Here is an 18,647-nt window from a genome sequence, read left to right on the forward strand (position 1 = left end):
CTACGCCTTTCAAATAAATAAAAAAGGACGTCCTGGGGCCGGCGCTATGGTGTAGCGGGTAAAGCTGCCACCTGCAGTGCCGGCATCCCATATGGGCGCCGGTTCAAGTCCCGGCTGCCCCACTTCCGATCCAGCTCTCTGCTATGGCCTGGGAAAGCAGTGGAAGATGGCCCTAGTCCTTGGGCCCCTGCACCTGCATGGGAGTCCCGGAAAAAGATCCAGGCTCCTGGCTTTGAATTGGCTCAACTCTGGCCATTGTGGCCATTTGGGGGAGTGAACCAGCGGATGGAAGTCCTCTCTCTCTCTCTCTCTCTCTCTCTCTCTCTCTGCCCCTCTTGAACTCTGCCTTCCAAACAAATAAATAAAATAAAATAGCGACAGTTAACAGATGAGGTCATGCAGGGCAAGGATGACCTTGAACCCCTGGGCATGTTACATGATAGAGCCACAGCCCCACCTTCGTGGCCACAGTGGAGCAGCAGGGGAGGTGGTGAGTGGGCTGGGCCTTGGCTCTGCTGCTCGCGGCTGCGTGACCCCCTGGCCTGGGCCGCAAGGGCCAGCAGGGGCACAGGTGCTGCAGCCCTTCGGCGGGCGTAGAGCTGCGGCTTCGGGAGGGGCGGGCCCTACCAGCGAGTGCTTCTCCTCGAACTGGGCGATCTTGAGTTTGCCCTGCTCCTGGTTCTCCTGGATCGCCTCCTGGATGCACTCAGTAAACGTGTCCAGCTCGATCTTCCGCTTTTCCTGCTGTTTCAGGCCGTACTCGAAAATGTTCACGCAGATGGTGACAAATTTGTCCTTGTAGGTGGGTGGGCGTTAAGGAAGCTCAAGGCAGCGTCTCTCTCCCTTGGAGCAGGCCACCGGGGAGGGCCACAAGGGTGCAAGGGCTTGCTACGCTGAACATGTGTGTGTTCAGGACTTGAACTCAGGGTCTCATCTGATGGAGGAAGCCATTGAGGGGCCCAGAGACCTGGCACTGGAGATTCAGAGGGTAATGGTGTGGCTGAGGTCTCGCCACCATCGGAGGCCTGGTGGGGGAAGGAGCTGGGGACCACGGGCAGAACCCACAGGGCAGAGCAGGATGATGTTAAGAAAGGCCCCGACCCTGCACCCCATGGGAGACCAGGAGAAGCACCTGGCTCCTGCCATTGGATCAGCGCGGTGCGCCAGCCGCAGCATGCCAGCTGCGGCGGCCATTGGAGGGTGAACCAACGGCAAAGGAAGACCTTTCTCTCTGTCTCTCTCTCTCACTGTCCACTCTGCCTGTCAAAAAAAAAAAAAAAAAAGAAAAGAAAAGAAAAGAAAAAGAAAAACGAAAGGCCCCGAACAGACTGCTTGGGGACCTGGCGGGACAGGGAGGGGCTGGTGTGTGACCAAGATGGGCTCTTGGGCAGAGGGCCCATTTTGATGCTCAGCTGTGCTGGGGTAGGTGGGGGTGGAGGGGCCAGGGGTGGAAGCGGAGGATCCAGGTTCAAGTCCTGGCCCCGCCACTGCCACTGGGAAAATTGTCAAGATTTGAAAACAGAGTCATCCGTGTCATACCTTGGCAAAGCAGAGCCAAGGCAGGCTGCGGGGCGGTGTGTGTGGGGGGGGGCTGGCAGTGCAAGATGTGCCTGATCAAAGGGACTGTCACACACCCGCTGGGCCACTTTCACGAGAGCACCTGCCGGACAGCGGCTCCACCAGCCCCACCCCGCACAACAGGCTGCGAAGGCCTCGAGGTGTCAAGTCTCGCCCAGTGACTGCTGGTATCCATGAACCTTCTGTTGTAACAACTTAACATGGGGCCGGTGCCGTGGTGCAGAGGGCAAAGCCTCTGCCTGCAGTGCTGTTATCCCATATGGGCGCCGGTTCTAGTCCCGGCTGCTCCACTTCCGATCCAGCTCTCTGCTATGGCCTGGGAAAGCAGAAAATGACCCAAGTCCTTGGGTGCCTGCACCTGTGTGGGAGACCCGGAAGAAGCTCCTGGCTTCAGATCAGCCCAACTCCGGCTGTTGCAGCCATTTGGGGAGTGAACCAATGGATGTGAAACCTCTCTCTGTCTCTGCCTCTGCATCTCTGTAACTCTGCCTTTCTAATAAATAAATAAATTTTAAAAAAGAAGATAGCCCTCCTCCGCCTAGCAGCGCCGGCACACCGGGTTCTAGTCCCGGTCGGGGCGCCGGATTCTGTCCCGGTTGCCCCTCTTCCAGGCCAGCCCTCTGCTGTGGCCAGGGAGTGCAGTGGAGGATGGCCCAGGTGCTTGGGCCCTGCACCCCATGGGAGACCAGGAAAAGCACCTGGCTCCTGGCTCCTGCCATCGGATCAGCGCGGTGCACCCGCCGCAGCGCGCCGGCCGCGGCAGCCATTGGAGGGTGAACCAATGGCAAAGGAAGACCTTTCTCTCTGTCTCTCTCACAGTCCACTCTGCCTGTCAAAAAATAAAAAAAAAAATAAATAAAAAAAATAAAAAAGAAGATAGCCCAAGTGCTTGGGCCTCTGCCACAGACATGGAAAACCCAGATGGAGGTCCAGGCGTCTGACTTCAGCCTGGCCCAGGATGGGGAAACAGTCCCAGCAGGGGCTGGGGGCTCCGTGAGCAGGCTCTGCCAGACAAGAGGCGGCGAGAGCCGGGGCGGATATGTCTCCAGCAGCTCCCCGACGCCGGGCAGGTAGGACAGCTTGTTGCCTTCCACATCTTCAGCGTACATGCTGTCAAACAGGAAGGAGTCGTTCAGGCGGTCCACGAAGGCAGCCTGCGGGCAGAAACAGGGCCCCGCGGTGACCCAGGCGGGCTCCAGGGAGGACGCGCTGGGCACGGGCCCCCCGGCTGGGCACTAACACAGACATTACCCCTTGGGCTTCAACCCTCTCCGATGTAGAGGGGCGGCGGGAGGGGGTGGTGGAGGGGTGCCTCCCAGGCAGAAGGAACAGCAGGTGCGAGGCTGCTTCGGTCTGGCTGCACGGAGGGGTGGGGCTCATGGCGGGAGGCCGGCAGGTGCCCTAAGTGCTCAGCCTGTTTCTGGCATGCCATGCCGTGGTGGAGGGTGTGTGGGGAGGGGGCATCTGCCCGAGGGTCTTAAGGCGCAAGACTGTAGCACCCTCTCGCGGCCCAGAGTGTTGGACGCAGGGGTACGCCAGCAAGCGCGGGACAGGACCGAGAGTCTGCGCTGTGGTTGGAGCCAGCCCCAGGGAGGTGGGCGAGGCGGGGAGGGCTTCGTGGCCTGTGCGTGAGGCATGATTTCTCCCAGGGCGCCCAGGGGATCCCGGCGGGCCTGCGTTGAACGTGTCCGTCCGCGAGAGACCTTGTGCGCCTCCAGCTCCGCGCGCTGGGCCTGCTCGGCCTCCAGCCGGGCCTGCGCCAGGTGCTCCCGGTGTTTCAGCTCGTCCGTGCTGTACTGGTGCTTTGCCTCTGCGAGCTCTTTCTGGTCGGAGAACAGCAGGTGGCACCGTTAGCCGTTAGCGGAGCTCGCCTGGATGTCCCCACCACCACCACTTCCCTCCCTGCCGTGGGCTGGGGGAGGGGGCCGGGCCGGACAGACCCCTTCACAAGGCAAGGTTGGCTGAGGGGTCCCAGGGAAATTAGGGAGCTGAGAAGGCCCCTTCAAGAGCCTGGGTTTCGTTTCCGATTTGTCCGGATGATTCTAGGCGAGGGTCTGAGTCTGGAGGGGGCCTTGGTTTGCTTCTGGGACTCTGAGCGCCCTCCCCTGCCCCTCATCCCCCAACCCCCGACCCCTGCTGTGCTGGGGGGGGGGGGCTGGGGCACTGCTCAGTGAGAGCCTTTCTTTTCTAAATTCTTTTATTGTTAGATTTTAAAATAAAAAACATTGAAAGGCAGTGAGAGAGCGAGAGAGACATCTTCCATCTGCTGGTTCACTCCCCATATGCCTGTTAACAGCCAGCGCTGGGCCAGACTGAAACCAGGAGCCCAGAACTCCATCCGGGTCTCCCACGTGGGTGGCAGGGACCCAAGTATTTGGGCCGTCTTCCGCTGCTTTCGGGAGTAGCCGGGGCTCCCGATATGGGATGCGGGCGTCCCAAACAACTTATAGCTAACACCTGCCTCTGTCCTATTTTTATGATGTCTTTATTACTATAAAGAGAGCAGATTTTATGCTCTCTATAGGTGCAGGTCCAAGGTGCCCCATGGTTTCATAACAAGAAGAGCACACTCAAACAGGTATGTGGCCAACCCAGGCATCCTAGAGCACTGTTGCCTTTAAAACTGGCTCCGGGGCCCGTGCTGTGGCTCAGCGGGCACAGCGGGTCAAGCAGTGGCCTGCGATGCCAGCATCCCACGTGAGCCCCAGCTGCTCCACTCCCTACTGATGCACCTGGGGAACCGGAACATGACCCAAGTGCTTGGGCCCCTGCCACCCACGTGGGAGACCCGGATGGAGTTTCCGGCTCCTGGCTTTGGCCTGTTTGCAAGCCATTTAGGGAGTGAACCAGCAGATGAGAAATCTCTTCTGTCTTTCTGTAACTCTGCCTTCCAAAGAAACAAATCAACCAATAAATCTTTAAAATTAAAACAAAAGGGGTGAGGCAGTGCTGTGGCATCACAGATAAAGCTGCCGCCTGCAGTGTCCGCATCCCATATGGGCGCCAGTTCTAGTCCTGGCTGCTCCACTTCCGATCCAGCTCTCTGCTGTGGCCTGGGAAGGCAGTGGAGGATGGCCCACGTGCTTGGGCCCCTGCACCCACGTGGGAGACCTGGCAGAAGCTCTGGCTCCTGGCTTCAGATCAGGCCAATTGGGGAGTGAACCAGCGGATGGAAGGCCTCTCTCTCTCTCTCTCTCTCTGTGTAGCTCTGACTTTCAAATAAACACATAAATCTTTTTAATAAAATAAATAAAATAGATACAGCTGCAGTCTCAGCTTCCGGTCCCATGCAGGGACAAGAGAAAGCCTGTGGCGGGAGGAGGGCACTCCCCCTGAGGTCACCTCCTCTCTAAGCCTCCACAGCGGTGCTTGGACGGCACCTTGGCCCACCCAGGAGAGAGGGGGCTCCGCTCACTGCAGGTTCTGGGGGCTCAGAGTTGAGGCTGGGGGCCCACCCTCCTGCCTGCCTCTCCAGGTGTCCCCCCCCGGGGGGGTCATTTTAGTGCTCCTCAACACAACTCCTGTCTGCAGGACAGGTACCAGCAGGCAGGTCAGCTGGCCCAACTCAAGGTGCCACCCCAGTCCCAATGGGTCAGTACCCCCCTCCCCCGCCACCCCTTCCCACAATGGATCACGCTGCCCAGAGTGAGAAGCAAGGGCTTCACAGCAGGGGGTGGGGGGCGGGGAGGGAGGCAGGCAGGGGGCAGCAGGAAGACCCTCCCACAGGCAGGCAGCTCACTCACAGGGACTGACTCCCAGCTCCAGCCCCGCCCACTGGAGTCCCCGCCCTTGAGCGCCAGTTTGGCCACTGGGACGACAGCGGGGTCCTGGCTGGCTGGTGGTGAGACGGCGCCATGGGCTTGATTGATGAACGCCCAATAACAGCTAGCTCTTAATATTGCTCCCGGGGTCACAGAGACCAGGGTGGAGGGGGTAGGGGGGAGCCCTCTCCACTGTTTCCTTTAGGAAACCACACAGTGGCTGCGAGGTGGCCTTGGGACAATGCGCAGAGATGGGGGAGCCCTGGTTGCTGGGAGCCTGGGCGAGAGGGCACCCACGCAGGTGCTGCGGGACCCCACGGGGGTGGGGGAGGGGGAAGACACGTGCCATGTGGTCACCGATGCGCCGGAAGTCCAGGTACACGAGGTCGGGCAGGTAGGCGTAGATGAACATCTTGTAGTCCTCCGCTTGGGCGATGGGGTTCCCGGCGAGGCTGAGCGTGCGCAGGCACTTGAACCGCCGCAGGTAGACGAGCTGGGGAGGAGAGGACGCTCCGTCCTGGCTGCCTGGAAACACACCCCCGCCTTCTCCCTGCAGCCGGGAGGGCCCTGGCACCTTCAGGCCTCAGGCAGAGGGGGGGGGCACAGGTGCAGAGTGGGTGGGTGGGGGTCCAGGCCTGCAGGTAGGGGACTAGGTAATGCCCTGAGATATTGGATCAGGCACGGACAGACGGGAGCTCCAATCCCAGCTATGGGCCCTTGGGCAAGTTCCCCTAAGCCTCAGTGCGTGTAGAATGAGGAATGAGCGGAGGGATGTTACGTGTGTTACAGCCGTCGTAAAGCAAGGCCCAGATGAAAGGCGCCTGACATCCAGACACAGAAGCCAAGTTAGGGCTGTGGTGGTTGTCGTCTGTGGGCCCTCGGGGCAGGGCTTCGTGGATGCCCCACCCCCACCCCATCTCATCCATCAAATGGATCAAGACCGGCGGCCAGCCAGCGGGAGACAGCCATGCGCAGCTGCGCTAGAACCGCAGCGCACAGCGCCTCCCAGCTCCCAGTGTCGGAACTGCGCCCAAGGCCGTCAGTCATAATAAATAGCATTCACGACCAAGCAGGCAGCAAGCCTCAGGTGTGTGCCCAGGGAGACCAAAGCCCACGTGGACCCCAGAGCTTACACGGTGGGTGGTGCTGGGAGTGTTTTTAAAATTAAGTAGCATCATCACAGACTAGGCAAAGTGCTACAAGGAATGTAAAGACAGCACCGACCGTGAGAGGTGGCATTTATGGGAGACGGGAGGGAGCCAGTGGTGGTAGTGCAAGGAGAGCACTTTCTCAGGAGCCAAAACAGCACGGGCAAAGGCCCTGGGGCAGCGACAAGTTCAGGGTACACCAGGAACAGAGAAAGGCTGGGGCAGCTGCAGTATGATGGAGGAAAGACTTGATACAAGTGTGGAGACAAGGTCAGGGGCTGGTTCATGTAAGACCATGCTGGCTGGGGCCAGTGCTGTGGTACAGTAGGCTAAGCCTCCCCCTGTGGCGCTAGCATCCCATATGGGCACCGGTTCAAGTCCCAGCTGTTCCACTTCGGATCCAGCTCCCTCTGTGGCCTGGGAAAGCAGTAGAAGATGGCTCAAGTGCTTGGGCCCCTGCTACCCACGTGGGAGACCTGGAAGAAGCTCCTGGCTCCTGGCTTCAGATCGACCCAGCTCTGGCCATTGCGGCCATTTGGGGAGTGAACCAGCGGATGGAAGACCTTTCTCTCTGTCTCTCCCTCTGTCTGTCTGAAACTCTGCCTCTCAAATAAATAAATAAATCTTAAAAAAAAAAAAATGCAGGCTGTGGTCGAGGGTTTGGATTTTGCTCTAAGGATGATGGAAGCCAGTGGAGTTCGAAGCGTGTATGAGAAAAGACGGGGCCGGATTTCATTTTTAGAGATCTCCCGGTGAGATTCCATTTCTCAGCTTGTTGGCAGGCAAAGAGAAAAGCCTCAGAAGCGAGCGCACTATAGAAAGTTGACAGGCAGCGGGCCACACCGGGGGGTTTGTAAACGGTTCCACTTCCCCGGAGGCCGAGTTGGCAGAGAGCCGTCCAGATTGAAGATGCACCTGCCTTCTGGTCCAGCAACCCTCGCTGGGAGTGTATCTTACATGTGGGCTGACCCAGGCACACGTGACCCCTGCTCGAGGTCATCCTGGGGTTCAAGGACATCTGAGGTGGTCTGTGTGATGCCACCAGCTTGGAGCAACTTCAGCGTCCACCTCCGAGGGACGGGGGAAGTACATCGCGTGGCATCGGAATATGGCGCAGGCAGTGGAGTGGGCTGCTAACGGGGGTGGAGATGGGACATGAGGGCGGGGCTTGGAGGGCAGCTGGACAGAGCCAGGATGCCTGGCCGCAGCTGTGGTCTCGGCCAGGGACGCAGGTACAGAGGGTGAGGGGGTAACAGAGGCTCTTTCCCGGGGGCCCTGATTTTGCTTCAAAGTCCGCGTGTTTTGAAATGGGCGCTGTGGCTCATGGGTTAAGATGCTGTCTGGGGACCCCACACAGGAGTAGTGTCTGAGTCCCGGCTGCTTTGCTTCTGATCCGGTTCCATGCCCCTGCACCTGGGAAGCACCGGCTTGGATCCCTGTCACTCAAGTGGGGGATCTGAATGGAGCTCCCGGCTCCTGGCTTCGATGTGGCCCTCCCCTCGGCTGTTGTGGCCATTTGGGGAGTGAACTGGCAGAGGAGAGCTCGCTCTCTCTCCCCTCCCCTCTCTTTCTCTGCCTTTCAAAGGCGCACGCACACACGTGCACACACACACAGACCTTGCATTCACTGTTTTCACTCCCCACATGGCAGCAACAGCCAGGGGCTGGGCCAGGCCGAAGCCGGGAACCAGGAGCTCCATCCGGGTCTCCCACGTACGTGGCACGGAAGCCGTCACCTGCCCACCCTCCCAGGCTGCACAGCATAAGACGCTGGAACTGACAGCAGAGCCAGGACCCAAACCCAGGCACTCGGATACAGCTAGGTGGAGACAACGGGGGGTCTCCAGGACCCCGGGTGCAGCCTGGCCGCAGGAACTTCTGGCCCTGGCCGCTTCTCCCTAGGGGCCTTCTCTCTCCCCGACTCTGCGAACCAGCAACCCTGCCTCTCACACATGTCAGGTACTGAACACTCTGGGGTCCACTCGGTCCTCGCTACAGCTCTACGGTCTGAGCCCATTTCACAGATGGGCAAGTGGACGCTGGCCCCAGCTCAGACAGCTGGGAGGTGGCTAAAATCTCAGCCCTTGATCCAAGGCCACGTCCTTGGTCCACGGTGGATCTCCCCCACCCCCACCCCCACCCCAGCAGAGCAGGGAGGGGGCAGGCTGTGTGACCAGTTCTGGACCCCCGACAAGCACGCTGGCTTCCATGGGGCATACAGGGCAGACTACTGAGACTACACTGCCTCCAGGATTTGCACCGTCGGATGGATGGATTTACGTATAGGGACCATCTGGGTGACTGACCTCCTCCCCCGCCGCCCCGGGCCATCCATCTCAGTCAGCCTCACGTAGAGCTGGGATTCCAGCCCAGGCCATCCATCTGACCCAAGCAGTAATGGAATTCGGGGCAGCTCCCAGGGGCCCTGGCCAGGAACCACAGGGGAAGGTCTCTGTTGGGTCACCTCTGATGTGTGCCCCTTCCCGAGGCTGCCAGACCCCCAGCTATTGGGGGGGGGCGGTCTCAGCCCCAGCCTGCTGAGCTGGGAGCCCCCTGTGGGGAGTGCAGGGGCAGCCAACCAGCCTTCCCTGGAGATGACCACTGTCAGTGTCGCACAGATGACCCCGGCGTCCGCGGACACGGGACACCAGGGGTTCTTTTAACCTGTGGGCTGCTCAGCCCCGAGGGGAACCCGCCTTGTCCGGCTCTGTCCCCACTGAGAACAGAGCAAGTGCACCCAGCAGGCAAACGTTGGCTAAATGAGCCAGAGACCGTGGGGGCAGAACGAGACGTTGCCGTGGCAAAGGCTGTGAACGGGCAGCCATGGACAGATTTTGTGAAGCGTGCTGTCCCAACACGATCGGGTCCCTGGCGGACTAAGCCGGCTTGTCAAGCGACGCGGAGGTGGGTTAGGGGTAGGGGGGAGAAGACTTGCGATGCTCCAGGTGCACCTGCCCACGCGGCAGACCCCGCCCTGTCCGAGCCCCGCGCATGCGCACGGGTGTGGGGGTGTCGGCCACTCATTCATTATGTTGTCGATCTGGTTGTTGCCCAGCGACAGCACCTGCAGCTTGCCCAGCGCGTCCAGGGAGTCGATCCTGGAGATCCGGTTGTTGAACAAGCTCAGGTCCTCCAGGTTCACCAGGCTGTCCAGGCCCTCGATGACCTCGATGTTGTTGAAGGACAGATCTGGGGGAAGGGAAGGGGCGGATCTGTGAAGAGGCTTTGCTGTCCGGTGCCTGGGCTGGGCGGTGGGCGCTCCGCGAGCGAGGCCATCAAGGGGACTTGGTGCTCCGCGGGCCGGCAGCAAGCGGCGCACCCCCCACACCCCCGGGGCAAAGCCTGCGATTATTTCTGGAAGCCTCACACTCTCACCACATACATCACCCCTGTGGGCGGCGCTCGCTGGGTCAGAGCTCCGACGAGAACAGCAGCTCAGCCTCAGACCACGGGCTCAGGGACGCCCCTAGCCTCAGGCCTCCCATCCGCGTAGCAATTCCGGGTTTATCCAGTGCTCTGTGTGTGTGCATCTCATCTACCCCGCTTAGGTATTGTGAAGTAATCCAGAGATACTTTAAAGTACTCGGAAGGATGGGTGTAAGTTACACACAAATATAAGGGTACTTTAAGAACTTCACGGATGGGGCCGGCGCTCTGGTGTAGTGGGTAAAGCTGCCGCCTGCAGTGCTGGCATCCCATAGGGGCACCGGCTCGAGTCCCGGCTGCTCCACTTCCGATCCAGCCCTCTGCTGTGGTTTGGAGAAGCAGTGGAAGATGGCGCAAGTCCTTAGACCCCTGCACCCGCGTGGGAGACCCGGAGGAAGCTCCTGGCTCCTGGCTTTGGATCGTGCAGCTCCAGCTGATGTGGCCATCTGGGGAGTGAACCAGCGGATGGAAGACCTGTGTGTGTGTGTGTGTGTGTGTGTGTAACTCTTTCATATAAAATAAATAAATCTTTAAAAAATTATTTACACCAAATAAAGTGTTTTTTTTTTAAAAAAAGATTTATCTTATTTGTTTGAAAGGCACAATGATGGTGGGAGGCGGGTGAGAGAGACAAAGAGAGGTCTTCCATCTGCTGGTTCACTCCCCAAATGGCTGCAACAGCTGTGGCTGGACCAGGCCGAAACCAGAAGCTTGGAACTCCATCTGGGTCTCCCATGTGGTGGCAGGGGCCCAAGCACTTGGGCCTCTTCTGCTGCTTTCCCAGGTGCATTTGCGGCAGCTGGATCAGAGCAGCCAGGACTGGAACCAGCACTCCAATATGGGATGCTGGTGACATAGGCCTCGGCTTAACCCACTGTGCCAGGACACCAGCCCCAAGATAAAGTATCTTTTTAAACACCAATTTATTTATCTGAGAGGCAAAAGAGAGACTACCATTTGCTGTCTCCTCCCTAAATGTCCACAATGATCAGGACTGGGTTGGGCCAAAGCTGGGCTAGGCTGAAGCCTGGAGTCAGCAACTTAGTCCAGGTCTTCTAGGTGGCTGGCAGAGGTCCAACTACCTGAGCCGTCACCACTGCCCCCAGAGGCCGCACTGGGAGGGCACTGGAGTGGGGGGGTGGAGCCTGGCAACAATGCAGGTGTCTCACTGCTAGGCTACATCCTGACTCCGAAACTTTTAATTTCACTTTTCCACTAATTTTTTGAAGTGTCCTCCTGTTATGCCATCCCCCCCCTCAGATTTATTTATTCTTATTTATTTACTTGAGAGGCAGAGTTACAGAGAGAAGGAGAGACAGAGAGAGAGGTCTTCCATCTGCTGGCTCATTCTCCAAATGTCCGCAATGGCCAGAGCTGTGCCAATCCGAAGCCAGGAGCCAGGAGCTTCCTCCAGGTCTCCCACATGGGTGCAGGGGCCCAAGCACCTGGGCCATCTTCTACTGTTTTCCCAGGCCATTAGCAGGGAGCAGGATCAGAAGTGGAGCAGCCAGGAGTTGAACTGGCGAACCTATGGGATGCTGGCACTGCAGATGGTGGCTTAACCTGCTGCCCCACAGCGCTGGCCCTGTGTTATGCCACTCTACACAGGGGACTTGAGCATCCAGGGATGTGACCTCAGGGGGTCCTGGAACCCATCTGGCACAAGCTTTCGGGCTTGGCTGGTGGCTGGGGTTGTAACCCTGTGCAGGAGGCCAGTGGGCCAGCGGCCGGCACTGGGGATTTGTCCTGAGCTTGGCAGTATGGACAATCCTGGCAGACAAGCGGTCACTTTGCAAGGGTGAGTTGGGAGTCAGCTTAACCCCAGCATCATTGGTCTCGTCTGCATGTCCGTGACGCCCATCTGTGCACGGGTGACACTGCCAACATCTCCTTGTCCCCTGCTCTGTGCCAGGCCCTGGACTGGCACCGCCTTATTTAATCCTCATAGCACAGGTGTCGTCATCCCACCGCAAATGAGGGAACTGGGACTCAACGGCGCCCCCTGGCGACCTGCTGCAGATAGCACAGCACAGAAACTGAGGCGATGTCTGCAGTCAGTTCCGAGTCGGCAGGGGCAGGCAGCTGGCCCGATGGTTAAGAGGCAGGTTAGGGGCCAGCGCTGTGGCGCAGCGGGTAAAGCCACCACCTGCAGAGCCTGCATCCCATAGGGCGCCGGTTCGAGTCCTGGCTGCTCCACTTCCAATAGCGCTCTCTGCTACAGTAGATGTTCCAAGACCTTGTTGGGGAACCCAGAAGAAGCTCCTGGCTTTGGATTGGTTTGGGGAACGAATCAATGCATGGAAGATTCTCTCTGCCTAAATAAATCTAAGAGAGAGAGAGAGAGAGAGAGATGCAGGTTAAGATGTCCACATCACGTGTTTGATGCCTGCCTCTGGCTGCATCCACTGGTTCACTCCCCAAATGGCTGCAACAGCTCGGGCTGCATGGTAGAGGCCCAAGCACTTGGGCCATCTTCTGCTGCCTTTCCAAGGCACATTAGCAGGGAGCTGGATGGGAAGTGGAGCAGAACTGGTTCTCACGTGGGAGGCTGGTGTCCCAGGCAGCGGCTTCACCTACTGCACCACTACACTCGCCCCCAGGTTCTGTTCTTGAGGGGCCTGGCCCAGCCCCTAAGAACGCGTGGTGAGTGTTTAACAGCAGGGGTTGGGGGAAGCCCTGCTTTGTGGTTCTTTCTCAGTTCCGGGGGATGGGTGGGTGTCCATACTCCCACCCATACTCCACTGTGGCCAATTCCAAGCTACCCACAGAGCATCCCAGGACGCAGGACACTAGGCACACCTGGCACCTGGCACCCTCGGCCCTGTGTCCCGTGTGGGTGTGGGGGCTGGGCTGCTGGCTAATGTGCCAATTAAGATGCCCGCGTCCCACAGTGGAGATCCTGGGTTTCACACCCAGCTCTGGTCCTGACTCAGCTTCCTGCTAAATGCAGACCTGGGAGGTCCCTGCCGTGGGTTCCTGCCACCCACGTGCCTCCTAGCTTTGGCCCAGCCCGGGGCCCTGCCACTGTGCTGGGGTGTGCAGAACTAGTAGATGGAAGCTCTCAATGAAACTTTAAAAGGAAAAAAAAAAAAAAAAAAAAACAGTGGCATTCAGATGGCCCGTGCAGGGTGGCCTTGGGTGGGGGCGGTGGCTCAGGGCTGGCTAGAGAGAGAGAGGCCTCCTGATGGTGTGGACAGGCCACCGTGCCCAGGAATCAGCAGTAAGGAATGCTGGGTAAGGGGTGTGTGTGTGTGTGTGTGTGTGTGTGTGCTGGGGGCGGGAAGAACATGGGCTTTGGGGTCAGACTGGTGTGGGTCCGAGTCCCAGCACTGCTACTGCTTGGTCCTTGGCTCTGGGCACGCGCCTTGGCCTCTCTGAGCCTTGGCTCCTCTTGCGTAGACTGTACCAGGCACCTGTATCCTAGGGTTGCTGTGGGAACGCAGCAGGCCCATCCTTTTCTCCCTGTTGGGTGCCTACCTGCCCCTCACCAGATGCCCCTGGGAGGCCAGTGCATGGCCCCTGTTCATCCAAACGGCCTCATCCTCCCCACCCCGGCCTGGGCAGGGAGGGCCAGAGCCCATGTCGCTCTTAGGCACTGTGACCTCTGTTTGCTTATCTGCACAGTGGGGGTGCTGGGTGCTTGTGTGGGGTCACGGAGCTCACGGAGCCCACGCACAGGCCCACCGGCTTCCGCGATGACTATTGCTGCTTTGCTCCCGGGGCCCTGCCAGTCAGTGGCTACCTGTCAATCCGAGTGGAAATTGAAGGGGAGGAGTCTGTAGCAGCCCCCTGAGCGCCCCGCCCAGCCTGGGAGGCCAGCGGGCGGGAGCAGAATGGCCCGTCTGTGCTGTGCTCTGTCCAGTGTGGATCCCGGGTCTTTTGAAAGACAGCAGCCGTGCCCAGGCTAAGGACCGTGCCCAGGTAGCTGAGGGTCAAGCGTGAGAGTGCCGTCTCCCGGGGTGGGGGGCAGAGGCGGGGAGGAGGGGCGGGGCGCGGCGCAACCTTGGCAGGTGGGCGGGAGCAGACGCATGCGCAGAAGGGGCCTCACCCAGCCAGACCAGGTGGACGAGGTTTTCCAGGCCCTCGATCCTCTCGATGATGTTGTTGTCCAGCTGCAGCTTGCGCAGGTTCTCGAACTGCCAGAGGTTGTCAATGTGCAGGATGTCTACAAAGACCAGAGGAGAGGGGCGCGTGGGCTTCTGGGCAGGCGCACGGCGGCACCGAGACGCCTCACCTTCTCTCGCCCTGCCCTGGAGGAAGAAGCTAGGTGCCCTGGCGGCGAAGGCTGAGCACCCAGGACGGGGGAGGGGCGGTCAGCCACAGGCTTCTTAATTAAAGCCGGCCTGGACCACACCCCGTCTTTCCCACCAGGGAATCCCGCTCCCTCCTTGTTGCTGGCTGGTCGCCTGGGCAGCCTGGAGGGCTCAAGACGGAGCAGGGATGAGGATCAGAGCAGGTGCACAAAGCACGGGGGGTTCAGGATCCCCGCAAAGCTCTCCCCGCTTCCTCTCGAAATGCCCTCGCTCTGCCCGGCAGGGCTGTCTCCCGTCGGGAGCTGCAGGCGCCCATTCCACCGCTGGGGACGCGAGGCGGGAGGGATCCACCTGGTCCCCAGCCCCATCGTCCACGGGCTGCCTCTCGGCCTCAGGCGCCCTGCGCCCTCCTGCTTTCCTGCCCTTTCTTCAGCCACCCCGCCCCCGCCCCCGCCCCCCACCAAGGCTACTGGGCCCCTGCTTCCTATCTCCAGCTGCCGGCTGCATAGGACCCCTAGCTTCTACCTGCTGGGAGCTCCCTGCTGCACTCCAGTGTGGGGTCCCCTCGGGGCTTAGACTGGCAGCAGGGCGGGTTTCTAATCTGTTCTGTTCTCAATCAGGTCAGGGGTGCTGTGGACAGCCACACGACGACGGCACTAAGTATGGCGTCCTCAGCGCATCCGTGCAGGAGCCCGCAGTGGGTTCCTGGAGGGGGGGGAGGGGCAAGGGTGCTGCTCCCGTCCCCGGGCGGGGGGACCAGGGGACATGGACACGCACTCTGGAAGTCCAGCTGCAGGGTCAGGACATCTTTGAAGAGGATGCCCTCCTGCTTGGCCAGCTGCCCGGCCTCCTCGCGAGGCCCCTGCTCGCTCACGGCCAGCTTCAGCATCTCGTCGTCCATCACGCGCGGCTCTATGGAGTTGTGCAGCCGGCTCATGTTCCCTGCAAGACAGCGCCACGCCCTCCTGAGGCCCCGCCCTCCTGAGGCCCCGCACCCCTCCTCCATCGGGGGACAGGCACTGCTGAGGTCTCCCTTGCTTTTATTTTTTAAATATTTATTTGAGAGGCACAGTTAAAGACCGAGAGAGAGAGAGAGAGAGAGAGAGGTCTTCCATCCACTGGTTCAATCCCTACATGGCTGCAATGGTCAGACCTGGGCCAGTCGAGAGCCAGGAGCTTCTTCCGGGTCTCCCATGGGCATGCAGGGATCCAAGCACTTGGGCCATCTTCTACTGCTTTCCCAGGCCACAGCAGAGAGCTGGATTGGAAGAGGAGCAGCCGGGTCTCAAACCAGTGCCCCTAAGGGCTGCAGGCACTGCAGGCGGCCATGTTACCCGCTACACCACAGCGCCGGCCCTCCCTGAGGTTTCTCTTACGGTTTCTCTCTGTTTCCTGTTTTTTTTTTTTTTTTTTTTTTTTTTTTTTTTTTTTTTTTTTTTTTTAACCCAAGATTTCTTTCTTTGAAAAGAAGGACAGAGAGAGAAGGAGGGGAGGGGGGAGGAGAGAGGGAGGAAGAGAGAGATCCTCCATCTGCTGGTTCACTTCCCAAATGGCCACAACAGCCAGCGCTGGGCCAGGGCAAAGCCAGGAGTCTGGACTCCATCCGGGTCTCCCAAGCGTCTGTTGTTTCTCAGGCGCATTAGCAGGGAGCTGGATGGGAAGTGGAGCAGCCAGGACTCGAACCAGCGCTCCAATATGAGATGTGGGCGTTACAAGCGGCGGCTTAACCCACAACGCCAGGTCCTGTGATGGCGTCTTAACTCGGAGGGCTGCCCCTCAGGGTCCGTACATGTGTCCCCAGGGAGCTCTGGGTGCTCCTGGCAAGCACCCGGGCCACCTGCCGGGGTCCATCTCTTGGCCCCACAGCTACAGCTGGTCCCACTGGGCTGTGGCCTGGTGCCAGGCCTCCCCGTCCAGGTCTCTTGGTGCCAACCATTGGCAGCCCCGGTCAAGTTGCCGGCTGGCAGTTGCCTTGTCCCCTGCAGGTCCAGTGCTCGGTGAGGCACTGACCCAAGCTGCCCACTTGTGTCCCTGCCTCCTGAGACTCAGGACCGGGAATGAGGGTGCTCAGCAGAGGTGGGGACCCCACAGCTGGCCTGGCCGGGCACAGGGCGAAGCCAAGAACAGGAGGAACAGACACAGAGGCAGAGAGAGGAAGATGGGGGCTGGGGGGTACACACAGGACAGACAGACTGACACAGACAGACACTGTCTTCCTCCTGCTGGCTTTTCAGTCCCTAACGCGCCCGAGTCCAGGCCTTGCGAGTTCTGTGTCCCCTTCTGTGGGCATTTCCCATCCCTTTCTCTTAAGGTCTCTGTGATCTCTTACATTTCTTTTTGGGGGTTGGCGCTGTGGCATAGCAGGCAAAGCCGCCCCCTGCAGTGCCAGCATCCCATATGGGCACTGGTTCGAGTCCCGGCTGCTCCACTTCTGATCCAGCTCTCTGCTGTGGCCTGGGAAAGCAGTGGAAGATGGCCCAAGTGCCTGGGCTCCTGTACCTGCGTGGGAGACCCGGAAGAAGCTCCTGGCTCCTGGCTTCAGATCAGCACAGCCCTGGCTGTTGCGGCCAACTGGGGAATGAACCAATGGATGGAAGACCTCTCTTTCTTTCTCTCTCTCTCTAACTCTGCCTTTCAAATAAATAAATAAATCTTAAAAGAATTGTTTTTGACAAGCAGAAACGGAGACAGAGGGGGCAGGGCAGGGAGGGGGACGCGAGTGCAAGCAGGTGCTCCCAGTGGAGGGGGTGGGCAGGGTGAGAGGGTGAAGCTAAGAGCCCTAAACTCCATCCAGGTCTCCCGCACCAGCAGCAGGGACTCAACCACTCGCGCCATCACTCCTGCTTCTGGGGTGTGGGCCAGCAGGAAGCTGGAGTGGGGAAGCAGAGCTGGAAATCAAATACAGGCCCTGTGAGGTGGGACAGGGGGCATCCTCACCGATTCTTCCTCCTCGCCCCCCGCCTGGATGCACCTGACGCAGGTATGCACCTTCCACTCCCAACCTGGCCCTGGCCACACGTGCCACTGCTATCCCACCTTCTGCCCACGGAAGCAGCACAGCCGTCACATGCCTGTGATGGTGAGGGCTGGGCTGAGCTGTGCTGAGGCCAAAGCCAGAAGAGCTAAAAACTCCATCTGGATCTCCCACGTGGGTGGCAGGAACCCAAGCGCTCGAGCCCTCCCCTGTTGCCTCCAGGGTCTGCATTGATGCGGGGCTGGAGTCAGGAGCCAGGGGTGGCTACTTACCCTGGGCCCTGGTTAAGCCACCCATGCCCAGACTTTAATAATTATTATTTTTTTAAGATTTATTTATTTCAGAGGCAGAGTTGCAGACAGAGAGAGAGAGAGAGAGAGAGAGAGAGAGAGAGAGGTGTCTTCCATCTGCTGGTTCATTCCCTAAATGGTTGTAATGGCTGGAGCTGCACTGATCTGAAGCCAGGAGCCAGGAGCTTCTTACGGGTCTCCCACGTGGGTTCAGGGGCCCAAGCACTTGGCCCCTGCTTCCCCAGGCCATTAGCAGGGAGCTGGATCGGAAGTGGAGCAGCTGGGTCTCGAACCAGCACCCATATGGGATGCCAGCACTGCAGGCTAGGGCATTAACCCGCTGCGCCACAGCGCCGGCCCCTGGACTTTAATAATTCTAAGAAGCACATTCCAGCTACAGTACTGAGAACTCCAAGAGGAGTGAGGTTGGTGACGACCGAGGTGGGGGTCACACTTGAGAGCTCCCTGGGGACTCGATTTACACATAGGACGAACCCCAGTTTCCAGGTAAGAAATGGACCCATCTTCCTAAGCATGGCTCAGCTGTACCCAGGGTTCCAGACACTCTCACTGCCACCGTGCACAAGGTTTCTCACAGCTGTCCCGGGTCAGGGATGAGGCCCAAACAGCCCTGTGCTGTGGGGATACAGTCAGTAATTCCCCACCCAGGCCAGGTCCCTGCCGACTTGCCTGTCAGTGGCGTCAGTGAGCCCAGAGTTAGGCGGCAGAGACAGCAGCTTCGAGTCCGACGCCGCTGCGACCTGAAGAGCCTCTTCGCCGGGAAGCAGGTGCAGCAGTTTCCTGGGAAACAGGAACCGTGGGCCAATCGGCTCTGCGACGCACAGTTCCCAGTGCCCATGAATTACTAAGGAGGGGAGCAGCCACTAACAGGGTTTGCCATGGACTCTGCGCACACGCACTATTGAATTACACGCCAGCTCTGCAGGCCGGGACACGGCACAGGGTTCAGATACGCGGTGGAGGGGAAGAAGATACTTGGCCAAGGTCACACAGCGGAGTAACTAACAGGGACGACCCTGCATTCCCAGCCAAAGCCAAGGGAGAATGATCACACGGACGTGCAGAGGTTGACGATGACAGCCGGAACCTGGAGGAATGATCAGCAGACAGGAGAGCAAGCACACTGTGTATGGAAAGGTTTAAGGGGCTGGCGCTGTGGCGCAGCGGGTTAATGCCCTGGCCTGATGTGCCAGCAT

At 59.4% G+C, this 18,647-nt stretch overlaps 1 protein-coding gene across 1 annotated transcript; it reads right to left on the bottom strand.

The window, feature by feature from the left end:
- Positions 1-432: 432 nt before the first annotated feature.
- LOC138845941 (dynein regulatory complex subunit 3-like) lies at positions 433-18,231 on the bottom strand. Its single transcript, XM_070059990.1, has 8 exons — positions 18,121-18,231; positions 14,944-15,108; positions 13,962-14,078; positions 9,509-9,676; positions 5,686-5,831; positions 3,282-3,401; positions 2,620-2,732; positions 433-802 (listed from the first exon to the last, which is right to left on the bottom strand). The coding sequence occupies exons 2-8, from the start codon at positions 15,101-15,103 to the stop codon at positions 433-435; spliced, it is 1,194 nt and encodes a 397-aa protein (XP_069916091.1). The 5' UTR covers positions 15,104-15,108; positions 18,121-18,231.
- Positions 18,232-18,647: the final 416 nt, after the last annotated feature.

The sequence above is a fragment of the Oryctolagus cuniculus genome, chromosome 17 (genome assembly GCF_964237555.1).
Source record: "Oryctolagus cuniculus chromosome 17, mOryCun1.1, whole genome shotgun sequence".
NCBI lineage: Eukaryota > Metazoa > Chordata > Mammalia > Lagomorpha > Leporidae > Oryctolagus > Oryctolagus cuniculus.

What these genes read in the sequence shown, in the direction of transcription:
- LOC138845941 (XM_070059990.1), bottom strand. Translation starts at nt 15,103, where the DNA reads ATGAGCCGGCTGCACAACTCCATAGAGCCGCGCGTGATGGACGACGAG. An exon ending in CGTCCACCTGGTCTGGCTGG is followed by an intron (nt 9,677 to 13,961) that starts GTGAGGCCCCTT and finishes CCCTTCCCCCAG; the next exon opens with ATCTGTCCTTCAACAACATC. An exon ending in GGCGCATCGGTGACCACATG is followed by an intron (nt 3,402 to 5,685) that starts GCACGTGTCTTC and finishes TTCTCCGACCAG; the next exon opens with AAAGAGCTCGCAGAGGCAAA.